At 30.5% G+C, this 14,965-nt stretch overlaps 1 protein-coding gene across 1 annotated transcript; it reads left to right on the top strand.

The window, feature by feature from the left end:
* Positions 1–3,057: 3,057 nt before the first annotated feature.
* On the top strand, positions 3,058–11,209 carry ppk26 (pickpocket 26). Its single transcript, XM_065505167.1, has 9 exons — positions 3,058–3,176; positions 3,273–3,479; positions 3,544–3,804; positions 6,309–6,569; positions 6,632–6,836; positions 6,898–7,037; positions 7,671–7,801; positions 10,630–10,888; positions 10,948–11,209. The coding sequence occupies exons 1-9, from the start codon at positions 3,133–3,135 to the stop codon at positions 11,201–11,203; spliced, it is 1,764 nt and encodes a 587-aa protein (XP_065361239.1). The 5' UTR covers positions 3,058–3,132; the 3' UTR covers positions 11,204–11,209.
* The last annotated feature ends 3,756 nt before the right edge of the window (positions 11,210–14,965 follow it).

Below are 14,965 nucleotides of genomic sequence, written 5' to 3'. Positions count from 1 at the left end.
TATATTCTATGGAGAAGTTTTTTTTTTTAATTTTTTTTTGTTAAATTGTGATTTTTTTTTATGTTTTTCCACATATTTTATGATAACTCAAAACGGGTTAGTTCGATATTATTAAAATAAACTAAGAAAAGTTTATATTTACATAAACTTTAATCCGTTTATATGTTGCGTTTTAATCGGCTAAGTAGTTTCGGAGTTATAATAACAAAATGAAGCAAAAAATAAATTTTTTATGTAAAAAGAGCTAATTTTTGTGTTTTAAAAAACTCATGAAAAAAACAAACCGGCACAAATTGTCCAGGTTTATTTCTTGCCGCAAAACGCAACAAAATGAGATATCGAAGATAAAAATCGATTGATTATTTTCGAATTTATTCACAATTAAGTGAATTCGCTCATTTTCACAAAATTTTACTTTTTTGTTTGATATACATAACATTGAGTAGTTAATGATGTTCTTCTTTCGTTTGATTGAATTTTGAAAACATTTTCCTAATGCTATGTACAAATTTTCACATGTATGTTGTGTTTCAATCGGCTCAGTAGTTTCGAAATTATAATAACAAATTAAAGCAAAAAATATATTTTTTACATGAAAATAGAAAATTTTGTTGTGATTTTCACTCACAAATATAAATTATTGATATTTTAAAAGTAAAATATTTTTGCTTATTTACTTAGTGTAGGGTATTTATTGTATTTTCGGGCTTGACCGACCATACTTTCTTACTTGTTATACCCTTCACTTTCGTGAGAAGGGTATATATAAGTTTGTCATTCCGTTTGTAATTTCTACATTTTTCATTTCCGACACTATAAAGTATAGAGTAACTTCGGGTAATGTGGACTACCGTTTTGTTTTTTCTAAATTTTGGCCACAATATATATGGATATTAAAAGAGTTGTGAAGCAATAAATTAGCTAATGTATTCTCTAATGGTTTTTGCAGTTGAATATTTTTTCCGTTAAAGGATAAAAAATTTATGTGAAAATATTGTAAGGAACCCAAAAATCAGCATTAAAAAAATTGGAGGGTAATATGGACCACTATATGAGGGTAATGTGGACTAGTATTTAATACATAAAATTCATGAACCAGCTAATCATGAATGATTAAAAAATTTAATTTCAATATATTTTTATTAATACAAACTAAAAAGTCGCGTTCTTGGCTTAGATATATTGCTTATAAAGTACATAGTTATTGTCGGGTAATATGGACCAGTAGTACATAATCAAGTAATTTAAGTGGTCCACATTACACGAACTTGGGTTACAGTGGTAAAAAGTTATTTTTACCTAATAATCTAAATGTGCTTAAATTCTTACCAAATATATGTAAAACTACGTGTCCACTTTAACTATATAAAACAACCAAACATTAAATTCTACCAAGTAACTGTACCAAATTTTGTTTCTTACTTGAGCCGAAAAAAATGTTGAGCAGGCGCATTAATTTCAATACAAGAATAAAAAGTCAACATATCAATAACTCATGAAAGCAAATGTGCAATTGTCGTTTTAAACAAATTGTAAAATGTACGACAAATCAGTTTTATCATACCTTCAATAGTTTCTGAAAAAAGACACTGGTCCACATTAGACGCATAGTCCACAATACCCGAAGTTACTCTATATATTCTGGATCCTTATAGATAGCGGAGTCGATTAAGCCATGTCCGTCTGTCTGTCTGTCCGTCTGTCTGTTGAAATCAATTTTCTGAAGACCCCAGATATCTTTGGGATCCAAATCTTCAATAATTCTATCAGACATGCTTTCGAGAAGTTTGCTATTTAAAATCAGCAAAATCGATATCGATTTGAATCGATATTTCAAAGTCCATTGCAACGATGTAGATAAGGCTATAGTAAGTTGGACCTACAATGGGTCAAAATCGGGAAAAATATTTTTTAACCCGAATTTTTTTTCATCAAAAAATGTTTTTTGTCATAAATTTTTTTTCCCAAAAAAAATTTGAAAACTAAAAAAAAAAAATTTTTTTAAAAAAATTTGGAAAAAACTTTTTAAAAAAAATTAAAAAAAAAATTTTTGAAAAACAATTAATAAAAAATTTAATTTTGTTTACCTAAAAAATTTAAAAAAAAAATAATATTGAGGTATAATTTGGTGAAGGGTATATAAGATTCGGCACAGCCGAATATAGCTCTCTTACTTGTTTTTATACTTGCAAATGTATCACCAAAAATCAGATCCATTGCGGCACCAGTTAACGTCATCCTATCATCCTAATATTATCCAGAACGCGTTTCTACAATTCATAGAAGAATTCTAGTGTGGGAGACAGGCTGAAGATTGTCCATACAATCTTGCAGCACACTTATGAAGACACTTATATATTTTCATTAAAAAAATTTCAAAAAAATTAATTAGAATTTGTAAATTCTTTCAGTATTTTTGTTTCTTGTTATGCCTTTAAAACTATTTAACTTATATGCTTACATAAATGATGACCCTTCAAAGGCAAAACTAAATAGAATTCTGTCACAAAAATAGCTATCACTCATTTAATATCAAAACGTCGTAACTGAAAATATTTAAGTTTTTCAACAGGTTTTTTAACCTAATTAAATCTTTAAGTTAATATTCTATTCTTTTCGTAATTTTAGTTTCAAAATAATAAAATAATACTGTAAGTAATTTTACTCTAAACTATAATATTTGTGTTGTGACTGTCTTGTTTAAACTGAGCGATATGTGTTTATTTTTTTTATAACGAAACTATTTTGCAAGTTCATACAAATTAACCCTTTCAGACAAGTTTATCTTTGTAGTATAAAAATGTGAGCACATACATGTAATTCAACTAATTAAAAAAAATTACACAGAAAAACAAACAAAAAAAAAAGTGAACATCTCCCAGGAGCTTGTCTACCAAAAGATTACACTAATATCCCCAAGGTGTAATATGATGCGTTTACTGTGTTATCGCGAATGTGACAAATATTTTACCACACCTGTAACTACAAGACATTTTTTTGTGTATAAAAACAGAACAAACTGTGAGTTCACATTAATAGTTGTAAATTAGACGTGAAAGTGTTTGAAACATTTAGAGCGCATAGAAAACTTTAAAAAAGGAAATTGTACAACAGCCATCTGTGACAGGCAAGATGGAGCCTGTAAAGCGTATGGAGTCAAAATCATCGCTGCAATGGTAGTTACTATTTGCCAAGCTTTTGCTTTAAATTCATTTGCTTTAAAAAACAAGGATATAATGGATTTACTTTGAATGTTTGTGTTTTGTTATCAGGAAGCGTGCAGCGTTGATGGCCAAAACCATAACGGCCTTCAAAGAGACAATAGATGTTGACAGCGACGAAGATGTGGATACCAAGCAACAGATCAAGTATGGCAAACCTTCCCAGGCTGCCTGGGCTATATTTTCGGAATATTGTGACAATAGTACTATACATGGTATTAAATATTTGGGTGAACAAAAACGTCCTTGGTTGGAAAGGTATTTAGGGTAGCTGGTAGTTGGTGTATTAATGTAATTAATGGGCTTTGATGTGTATTTGCAGATTATTTTGGATTATGGTGTTTGTTTGCTCGATTTATCTTTGTGCCTCGTTGACCATGAACATTTGGTGGAAATGGAATAATAATCCGGTAATTGTAAGTTTTGCCGAGAAATCTACACCCGTATGGCAAATACCTTTTCCAGCAGTTACGGTTTGTACGGAAACCAAGTCTCGACAAACATTTTTCAACTTCACCGATATGTATTGGAGATCAGATGATTTGAAGAATAATATAACGGTTGAGCCTTTAACAGAGATTGAGTAAGTATGGGAGAGATATTAGTTTGAGCTCTATCGTGTTTTCAACAGACAGAGGGACGGACATAGCTAGATCGTCTTAGAATTTCAAAAGGACCCATAATATAGAATGGATATGCGTTCAGTATTTCGGTATATTAATGCCCGTAATTTCAACAAAGAGATATCTATCAGTGCTTACACAGAAAAAATTATATTTCAATTCAAACATTTATCCCATATTGAACTGGTTTCAATTATTTCATAATTAAATCAAGTATTCATTTGCTCAAAAACAAAATTTCTTGATATTTTCTATTGAATTTTGAGTTTTGAATTTGATTATTTTGACAATTGAATATACAATTTTCGTTATTGGTTGAATTTCAAATACAAAAATTATTGAATAGATAATTTTCGTAATTGAAACACAAAAAATAACAAAAATGTGTTTTCAATTACGAAAATTATCTATTCAATAATTTTTGTATCTGAAATTCAACCAATAACGAAAATTGTATATTCAATTGTCAAAATAATCAAACTCAAAACTGAAAATTCAATAGAAAATATCAAGAAATTTTGTTTTTGAGCAAATGAATACTTGATTTAATTATGAAATAATTGAAACCAGTTCAATATGGGATAAATATTTGAATTGAAACGGTTTGAGAAATAGTTTTTTCTGTGTAGTTACTTATGGAGTAAAAATATTTGGTAATTTTTATCCGTAGATATTGATTTGAAACTAATGTCAAGTTACCTTTTAGGTAACTTTAACTGCTGGGTATTTTACACCGTAGATATCTACTTGTTGAAATTACGGTCATAAAATCGGAATGACAAAATCAATAAACCCCCCATCTTATTTGATGTATTACACAGTGCAACACTAAAAAATATAACCACATACGGACACGACTATGTGATAAAAGACCCATGTCTCCCAATTTTGCCCAAAGTCATGCACTTTTTTTATGGGCCCCCAAAGATTTGAGACCTCGGTGGCATTTTTGCAAAAAAGTTATAATTTTCTCAGACTCATATCTTGCAAAGTGTTCGGAATTTTGATACACTCTTTGAGGCAAAGTTATAGCCCCTGTCACAAAGAACAAAAATTGTCAACATATAAAATCAAAAAAACTTCATCTTCAAGATCAAAATCGCAAAAAGTGCAGGTCTTTGGGCAAAGCTGGGAGACACGGAACTTTTTTTTTGGTCTTTTGTCACGTACTGGTGGCTGTATATGGTGGCCGCATGGGAAAAATGTTTTTAAAATTCAATCATTCCAAAGAAGAACATTAACTACTCAATTTTATGTATATCAAACAAAAAACTAAAATTTTGCGAAAATGAGCGTATTCACTTAATTGTGAATAAATTCAAAAAAATTTATCGATTTTTATGGCCAATACCTCATTTTGTTGCTATTATATGTGGATTTGCGATAAAGTATTAAATCTGAACAATTTCTGCCGTTTTCGATTTTTCGTGATTTTTCAAACACAAACAAATTTTCTATTTTCACATAAAAATATATATTTTTTGCTTCAATTTTTGACTATAACTCCGAAACTACTGAGCCGATTGAAACGCAATATATATATGTAAAAATTTGTACATGGCATTGGAAAAGAGTTTTCAAAATTCAATCAATCGAAAGAAAAACATTAACTACTCAATTTTATGTATATCCAACAAAAAACTAAAATTTTGTGAAAATGAGCGAATTCACTTAACTGTGAATAAAATCGAAAAGAATCCATAAATTTTTATGGCCGATATCTCATTTTATTCCTATTACATGTAGCTTTATGATAAGGTAATTAATCTGAACAATTTCTGCCGTTTTCAATTTTTCATGATTTTTTTAAAACAAAAAAACTTGATATTTTCATGTAAAAAATATATATTTTTTGCTTAAATTTTTTATTATAACTCCGAAACTACTGAACCGATTGAAACGCAATATACATGTGAAAATTTTTACATAGCATGGGGAAAATGTTTTCAAAATTCAGTCAATCGAAAGAAGAACAGTGACTACTCAATTTTATGTATATCAAACAAAAAACTATAATTTTGTGAAAATGAGCAAATTCACTTAATTGTGAATAAATTCAAAAGGAAACAACAGATTTTTATGACCGATATCTCATTTTGTTGCTATTTTATGCTGCTTTGCGATAAAGTAATAGATCTGAACAATTTCTGACGTTTTGGATTTTTCATGATTTTTCTAAAACAAACAAAATGCTATTTTCACGTACAAAATAAATTTTTTGCTTAAATTTGTTATTATAACTCCGAAACTACTGAGCCGATTAAAACGCTATATAGAAACGGATTAAATTTATATTTATATAAATACAAATTTTTCTAAGTTTATCTTAATAATATCGGACTAACTGTTTTTGAGTTATTATTAATTATAAGTTTTTTTTAAAAAATCCTTTCCATAGAATTTAAAATTTGTACTATGGAAAGGATTTGTTGCCCTGTATTATTGTTCCTTATTTCACTTTTAGATTGAACCGCCTGGATGCAGCTTTCCTTGTGTGTGATGCTCATTTAGCCAGTAATACAAGTGGATTTGATCAAACCATTGGCACAGAACTCATTGACACATTGGGCACAATTATGCCACAATTCCGTCATACATTTGAAAAGTGTCGATGGCGTAATGTGGACAAGAAATGTAATGAATTATTCTACAAATATCTAACAGATGATGGAGTATGCTATAGTTTCAATACCCTAAGTCCAGATGAAGTTTTTACGGCCGAAGGGTAATTTTAATTCTGTAAATAATTTAAAATATTGTATTAAAATTATTTTATTTAAATTTTAGTTTAATTGAAGACTTTGTCTTCGATGCGGAGCCTCGTAATCGCACAGATTGGAATGTTGAAGATGGTTATACGCTCAATAGCGAGACGGAAACTTATCCGCATCGTGTGCTGGGTCCTGGTTCTAAAGCTGGTTTGGATTTACTTTTAAGTGGTATAGTCGAAGATTTTGATAATTTATGCCGTGGTCCGGTGCAAGGATTTAAGGTTGTATATAGTTTTGGAAAATAAATTAATTTTTGATTTTATTGAGAAATATTTGTAATAGATTCTGTTAAATACACCCGGTGAAGTAGCTCAAGTGTCTAAGCAATATTTTCGCATACCCTTTGGCCAGGAGGTATTAATTGCGATTAAGCCAAAAATTATTACCACTTCGGATGGTTTAAAACATTATGAGCCTAGCAGGTATGTAAAGTATTACTAATTAATTGTCTCAACTGTAGAAATGTTTAAATACCAAAGATCGAGTAACATATTGAAATTTGTTGAAAACATTGTTAGATTTTGTATGATCCCCAAGTCCAAAATTATTCTCCGGTATCTAAAAACCAAATGCTAAAAACTTGAGCAAAAACGGATATCAATGTGCAACCTCTTGCACATTTTGCTCAATTTTTCAGCATTTGGTTTTTAAATGAGGAGAAGAATGGGAGTATCGAAAATCCAAAAAGAGCAAAATAAGTTACATATTGATGACAGGTCATACATCTCTTTTTAATACAAAATAATAATTTGAACTAATCTGTTAATAAAAATATTAAATACGATGTATTAGTTATACACCAAATTTCCAAAAATCATAAAATGGAGTTAATTGATTTGGCAATTGAGATACTTACTAAAAACTGTAAAAACTGTAACATACAGAACCTCATCTTTTAAATTGGAACTTTTTGAATTATTTGAAGATTGTGTGAAAAATACAGTGAACTTTTTTGAAATTTAATATACTATTTATTTAATACTTTACAAAATGAGACCCAAAATTATATTATTTTATTTTTTAAATTTACTTAAATGTTTTTGTCTTTTTTACAGACGTCAATGCTATTTCCAACATGAGCGTGATTTAATTTATTTCCAAACATATACCCAGAATAATTGTGAACTGGAATGCTTGTCGAATTTCACAATGTATAAATGTGGTTGTGTGAAATATTCAATGCCTAGTAAGTAAAACCTAAAGATCTAAGTTGAATGATTCAATACATAATACTCTAGTACATATCGTTAGCTTAGTATGCAAATGTGATAAGTCCACTTTTGATGAAAATTGAGATTTTAATACAAAAAACATTACAATAAGTAAAAGGAAAGGAAATATTATTTTCAGTTTTTGTAAAAATTTTGCAATTAAAAAAATACCTTTACAATTTAATTTAAAAGAATAGATATGTGTACCTAATTACCGTTCTAATGAGACATTAAAAACGGAAATGGGTTAAAAACTAAGAAAGTTATTAAAAACTCCCCAGTTAACGTGTCTCAGGTCACTAGAACAAGAAATGTAGGTACAAAATTAACATATTTTGGGAAATCTTAAAAGGAAAGCTAATTTTTACTTAAAATATATCCTTATTTACTTGAATATGAGTTCTGTCTTCTTAGGCTAACGTTAACCTATTCCCAGGTATGACCAAAAAAATGTACTTTTTTTAACGGCAGTTTCTAAACTCCATTTTCAAATTTTGTTAAACAAATTTCAGATTATTTTGATCATCTCATTGGAATTTATTGAGAATATAATAGGGAATAAAAATATGAAAAAATATGAAAATATCTCCTATAGTTTTTCCGTACCTGCTATTTAAATTTTGAAATTTCCGAGAAAAACAAATTATTTGGCCATATTTTGGAGAATGAGCTCAATTACTTTACTGTTATGAATTTAAAGTAAAACCTACTCAGAATATTATAGTCCAGTTAAATTTAAATATAGTCTGAAGGTTGTACTAAAATCGGAACACGCTAAATCGTGAAGGTCAAAGGTAAAATTTTTTAATATTTCGAATTTCTCAAGGAAAGATAACGAAATGTTATATATTTTTGAGCCGATTTGGATGAAACTTAACAAAAATATAACATAAAGTCTAGTATTTATAATAACATCACAAAAATGGAAATTAACACCAAATGATACTTGTGGTTACAATGACACTCAACTTTTAAGGGAACATTTTTACAAAAACTGAAAAAAATTGCATTTTCCCCCCTTGAAATACATCTCAAAACTTCACGCGACATGTCTTAACCCCAACCGATTTAAATAAAAAAAATTCAGGATGATTCTTCTACTAAACTTCACCAAACCGTGAGGTGAGACTAGCAAAAATCCAATTTTTGTTTATTAAGTGCCACCATAATGTATATGGAATTTGGACTAAAAATCTATCAAATTCAAAATTTCTTTAATATTCCCTTTAAAGCCACCTATTTTTGGACTCGTACAAAACGTTCATTTGAAATTGGCTTGAATAATCGAAAATTACATATATTTTCGAAACAAAAGAATTAATTTTTGGTAGAAGTTTGATATTCGTTTATATATATTGGGTGTATAACTTAAAAATGCAGATTTTTTTTTTAAGTTTTTAGCTTTTATTTTGAAACATTTTTACAATATAAAATTGTTTAAAGTATTCGTTATTGTTAGCATCAGCGTTCAAGCATCATTTCGGATATGCAAAATCGTCTTTCAAGGCCTCTCGGCTTCAATTAGTTTGGTATCCAACTTCCCTGCTTTTGGATAAATACTGCTGCTCGCAGGCGATTTGAAATTGCCGCTTAAGTAGCTCCCAATAATTTTGCAAGCTCATGTTTAGTTTGACAATTATCTTTATGGAGTAATGCCTCCAATTCGTGGTCTTCCAACTTTTTTGGCTGGCCTGTATCATCTTTGTCTTCCGTGTCAAAATATCTCGCATGGTGGATACGATGGAACACATTCACCATAAGCTTCCGTGAGCAATCGGTGTCCTTCAGCGGCACTTTTTTCAACAATTTCGAAGCGAAAAAAAACTTTGTTGTTTACACTGGAATGTTCAATAACTATGTAAAATTTGGTACCGTGAAATAACACCCAAATGAAATAACTCCCCACGAAAAAATTAAATAACACCCAACAAATTTTTCATACAACTTAGGACTTATTTCATTATGAAACAACTCCTAACGCATAAGGAGTTATTTCATAATTTTTTGTTGGGAGTTATTTCATAATGCAATAACTCCCAATGAAACAACTCCCAATGAAATTTTTGTTGGGTTTTATTTCATTTTATTTTGGGAATTAGGAGTTATTTCACTGTATTGGGAGTAATTTCATTTTTGTTGGGTTCTACTTTGCAAAAATAGAACCCATAAATATCAAAAACTGGCTTCACTCAGAAAAGTTTTTTGCATTGCCGGCCTTCGGCCGGGCGCAAAGGTTTTTTCCTCTGGGGTGTATCAAAAACCGGTTCGCTCAGAAAAGATTCTTTTTACATCGTCAGCCTTTGTCAGGTTGCAACGATTTCTTAATCTGGTGCAAAATGAAAATCGGCTTTCTGAAATATTGTAAAACCTTTCTGTAATGAAAGAAATCTTTTCTGAGCGAAGCCAGATTTTGATACACCCCGAAGGAGAAAACCTTAGCGGCAAAACAAATTTTGTGAGAGATGCCAGTTTTTGACACATCCAGAGGATTAAAACTTTGCGCTACGCTATAGGCCCGCAGTGCAAAAAATGTTTGGTAAGCGAAGAATAATTTCACTTTTGCAGATTGGAAATTATTTCATTTCTATTGGGATTTATTTCATTTGGCAGCTATTTCACGGTACCGTAAAATTTCATATCGATTGGATCAGTCATTTAGTAATGGCAGATTTAATTCCAAAATATTTTTATTCTGCGTCACCGCAAGGTTTAGGTCATCATAGTCATAGGTTCCACAATATAATGAATATGACTGCAATGTTAAATAGTTTATAAATAAATTTATTTACTTAATTACTTCCAGGAAATGCTGATATTCCTGTATGTGGTTCCCGTTCTATCAGCTGTATGAATGATGCTGAAGATGAACTTTCCCTTAGAGAGTTTAATCAAGGTATTGAAACATCCGGCGAAAATTACCGTGGCCCAACCAGTTGTAATTGTTTGCCTTCTTGTACATCAATTGCTTATGAAGCGGAAATATCGCAAGCCGATTATGATCATAAACTGACAATGATGGTGGGAAAACAGGAGACCATAGTCAATGAAGATGCTGTTATGGAGTAAGATTTTATAAAATAATTTTATTAATGAAACTTTTAACAAAATTTTTTTGCAACAGAACTAAAAAATCCCGTCTATCCATATTCTTCAAAGAAGCCCAATTTCTAACCTCCAAACGTTCTGAACTTTATGGTACCACCGATTTTCTGGCCAACTGTGGTGGTCTATTGGGTCTTTTTATGGGTGTTTCCACTCTAAGTATTGTGGAAATTATATATTTCTGTACAGTGCGCTTGATTACTAATTTGAAAATGCGTCGTAAGAAACGCAAAGAAATGAAAGATTTGGAAACTGAAGACGATAAGAAAGCTTAAAGAAATTAATTTTTATTGATTTGAAAAAAAAAAATAATAGTTATTGTATGTTAAAATGCCTTATATAGTTGTTTTTCTTAATTTAAGCCAATAAAATAAAACGAAAATTTATTACCCTCAATAGAATGGAATGGAAATTTATAACAATTCACTGCACAAATTAAACATTTGATTTGTCTGCCGCTGGCTTAATAAAGTTATTTTAGGTAAATAAATATGTACAAACATATGCAGTCGTAACAATTATTGAATTTTGTATTAATTTATTATAATTTTGTAAGGAAACTTTTACACATACACGGAGTTTATTTAGAGAAATGAAAAGTCAATAAGACAAATGTGTAGAGTGATATATCTGTATGTTCACTTCTACAAAGAAATTGTTAGATGACTAAGTGCATAATAGGGTGGTCCTTATATTGTACGATTAGATTTCACAATTCAAGTTTGGAGTTAAAATATTTTACAAAAACGTTATAAAAAACAAGTAAGAAAGTATGGTCGGTCAAGCCCGACAATATAATACCCAACACTAAGTAAAAGAGCAAAAACATTTTTCTTTTAAAATTTCAATAATTTATATTTTTTGGAGTGATTTTCTGAAGTGGGGGCTATGACCAATTATGGACCGATCACCATGAAATTAGGTAGTGTGAATTATGTCTATATTAAAGTTAACTATTTGAATTTTGTGTGTATACCAAAATTTTTAAGCGATTTATGCACGTTAAAGTGATTTTCTGAAGCGGGTCTATATGGGAGCTATGACTAGTTATGCACCGATCGTAACAAAATTTGGTGACATGAATTTTGTATATATAAAACTTATTTGGAGCGGAATTTGTGGAGATACATTCATAAATTAAACATTTATGACCGATAAAGTCCAATTTCGGGAGGACATTTGTATGGGGGCTAGGTGAAATAATGGACCGATTTCAGCCAGTTTCAACAGGCTTGGTCCTTGAGCCGAAAAAATAATATGTACCAATTTTCATCGAAATATCTTCAAAATTGCGACTTGTACTCTGCGCACAAGGTTTATATGGACAGCCAGCCAGCCAGCCAACCAGACGGACGGACGGACGGACATCGTTTAATCGACTCAGAAAGTGATTCTAAGTCGATCGGTATACTTTAAGGTGGACTAATATTTTTGGGCGTTACAAACATCTGCACAAACGCATTATAACAAACGCATCGGTTAATCGAATAATTTTAAATTAACCGATTATTAACCGAATAAATCTAAACCTCGATTAATTATTTGCTCGATTAACCGATTAAACCAGAAACCCGATTAATTGAATACCCTACTGTATACTCTCCTCTGGGACTCTCGAGCTAAAAAACTGATGAATGGAAATTGTGCAAGGACAGCTCAAAGCGAAGTAAAAAATATGTTTTACTGGATATTGGTAAGAGGCATGCAAGTGCAAATGAAATATCATTCTGTAAGCGTATCGTTGCCAAAATAAACGCGATCAAAACAGTTTTTCCAGCGTCCAAAAAAAATCGCTCCATTTCCATCTTTCATAAGAGTGTCGTAAACATATTTTGTGTCGATTTTATGAGCATTTGACGAAAGCACAGCATCTCCGAGGGTGTATTCCTATTGAGTGTCATTCTTTAACAATCTCAAGCGTTGACACGCTTCTCTATACGTGTCATACAATTAGTACACGAATGTGTACTAATAGCAAACTCAAATAGAAACACTCATCGTTTCTTGGATGGACTGTATAAATGCGACATAATGCGGCGTTGGAAAATAAATGGGGGAAACCTGGACCTAGATTTCCTTGTTTCTGCCGTTGTAATTAATTTGACGATTGATTCCAAGTATATGTCATTCCGGCACATTTCAAAAAATATTGTAAATTTTGTAGATGGTGGTCGATCAACTCCTTGCAATATATTCTCCAAAGTAAAGTACACTCTTTGACAAATATCCAAATGTACGACTAAATGAGCAACACACAGTGGTTTAGAAACTTTTTTTTTGGAAATAATTGGGTATATTGGGAACTATTGGAGATATTGTTACGAAATTTCACATGGTTTGAGCTGAGGTGTTTTCGAGTTGATTTATGTTTGTTCAGCTTCCTAGCGCTAATGGGGGCTCGGATCTAAAATTTTTTAAAAAATCGCCAAAAATCCATGTATCCGAATGAGCTGAAATATATGAAAAATCGTACACATTTTTAAAAGGGGGCAAGTTTCGTGAACTTCTGAGGAGTAAATAAAGGCCTATTATATAAGTATTTTATATTGTTGAAAACCTTAGGATATGAGGATTGATATTTTAGTAAAACTAAATAATTTTATAAAATTTTGGGAGTTACTTACCTTAAAAACTAAAAAAAATATAACATGTTTTCCACGAAGAAAAATATAAAATAATATAAATTAGTGTAAAATTTTAACAGTTAAAGATGTCATAACAAAATTTGGAACCAATATAGATTTAAATATCCGTAAATCAAAGGCATTCGAATTTTTAACATTTTTTATTTTCAAATACCGAAATTCCTAAAACGGGGAAAATGTGTTCCAAAAACTGAGTTTTTTTTAGAAAAGTGCCTTCTGTGACGTTATTTACCGTGTGATAGTAAACACACTTAGTAAGTATTTAAGAAACATATGGGATTATACAATTATGGAGCATTTCCGTGGATCGGTGCTTTTCCTTTTTAGAATTTGTTACTCAAACCGACATTTTTTTTTTAAATTTGCCAACTTTGGATAGGTCTGGGGGTGTAATGTCCGCTAAAGTAAGCCAAATTTTTGTTTACATACTTGTACATTAAGTTATCTTCCCAGATCATATAAAAATTCTTTATAGTCCCGAAACAAATTTTTTTCTACAAAAGAAAAAATATATGTGCTTTTTTGGGAAAAAACGTAAAAATACGACACTTTTTACAAGTTCCAACTTTGGATGCGTATAACTTTTTATAGGGAAGAGTTTCCTTTTTTTTAGAATTTTATCGTAAATATAGCATATTTTAGAAATAAATTTTGACCCTCCGTAGGCCCGCCATGTCTAAAAAAAACATAAAAATATCGAGCAAAATTAAAAAAAAATAAATAAACCTGAATATCTATTCAACTAATAGACATTACCTACAATTGTAACTATAGTTTTTGTAGATCTTCTAAAGTACTATTTATATTTAAAATTCCAACACATTCGGATCATAAACGAATTTTTGTTGATTTTTTTGAGTCCCGAGGTGACCAACTTTGAGGAGTCCCCATTATGCACTGGTCCCCATTAGCGCTAGGAAGCTGAACAAACGTCAACTCCAAACACCTCATCACAAACCATGTGAAATTTCGTAACAATATCTCCAATAGTTCCCAATATACCCAACTATTTCCAAAAAAAAAGTTTCTAAACCACTGTGCAATAGTTGGATATATTTAGCTTCATTAGTGCTAACGAAGCGACCCATTTGGAATTGAGTGACTTCATCGTTGGAATTTTCCGCACTAACTGCAATCACAGGCATGCCACTGCCTTTGGTCTAATATTTGCAGACGTATTTCATAAGTGGGCGTGGACAATTTTTCTTTCTGTAAAAAACTTTGGTGGAATATTGCGAACATTTAAAAAAATTTTGCCAAATCGCTCCAGGCAATTTTAGATATATCGAAAAAAAGTGGGCGTGGTCAATTTTTGTTATTTAAATTGGATTACTACGAACATAAAAAAAAATTGTCAAATCGGTGCAGCCGTTTTTAGATAAACCACAATTA

This window comes from Calliphora vicina, chromosome 3, assembly GCF_958450345.1.
Source record: "Calliphora vicina chromosome 3, idCalVici1.1, whole genome shotgun sequence".
NCBI classification, from domain to species: domain Eukaryota; kingdom Metazoa; phylum Arthropoda; class Insecta; order Diptera; family Calliphoridae; genus Calliphora; species Calliphora vicina.
Note: the sequence above shows the minus strand (reverse complement) of the source record. Positions and strands in the feature narration are given on the sequence as shown.

Bases quoted from the DNA above. Each gene is read 5' to 3' on its own strand.
- ppk26 (XM_065505167.1), top strand. From the start codon at position 3,133: ATGGAGCCTGTAAAGCGTATGGAGTCAAAATCATCGCTGCAATG. The intron at 3,480-3,543 runs GTATTTAGGGTA...GTGTATTTGCAG, and splicing joins AAACGTCCTTGGTTGGAAAG to ATTATTTTGGATTATGGTGT. The intron at 7,802-10,629 runs GTAAGTAAAACC...AATTACTTCCAG, and splicing joins TGTGAAATATTCAATGCCTA to GAAATGCTGATATTCCTGTA.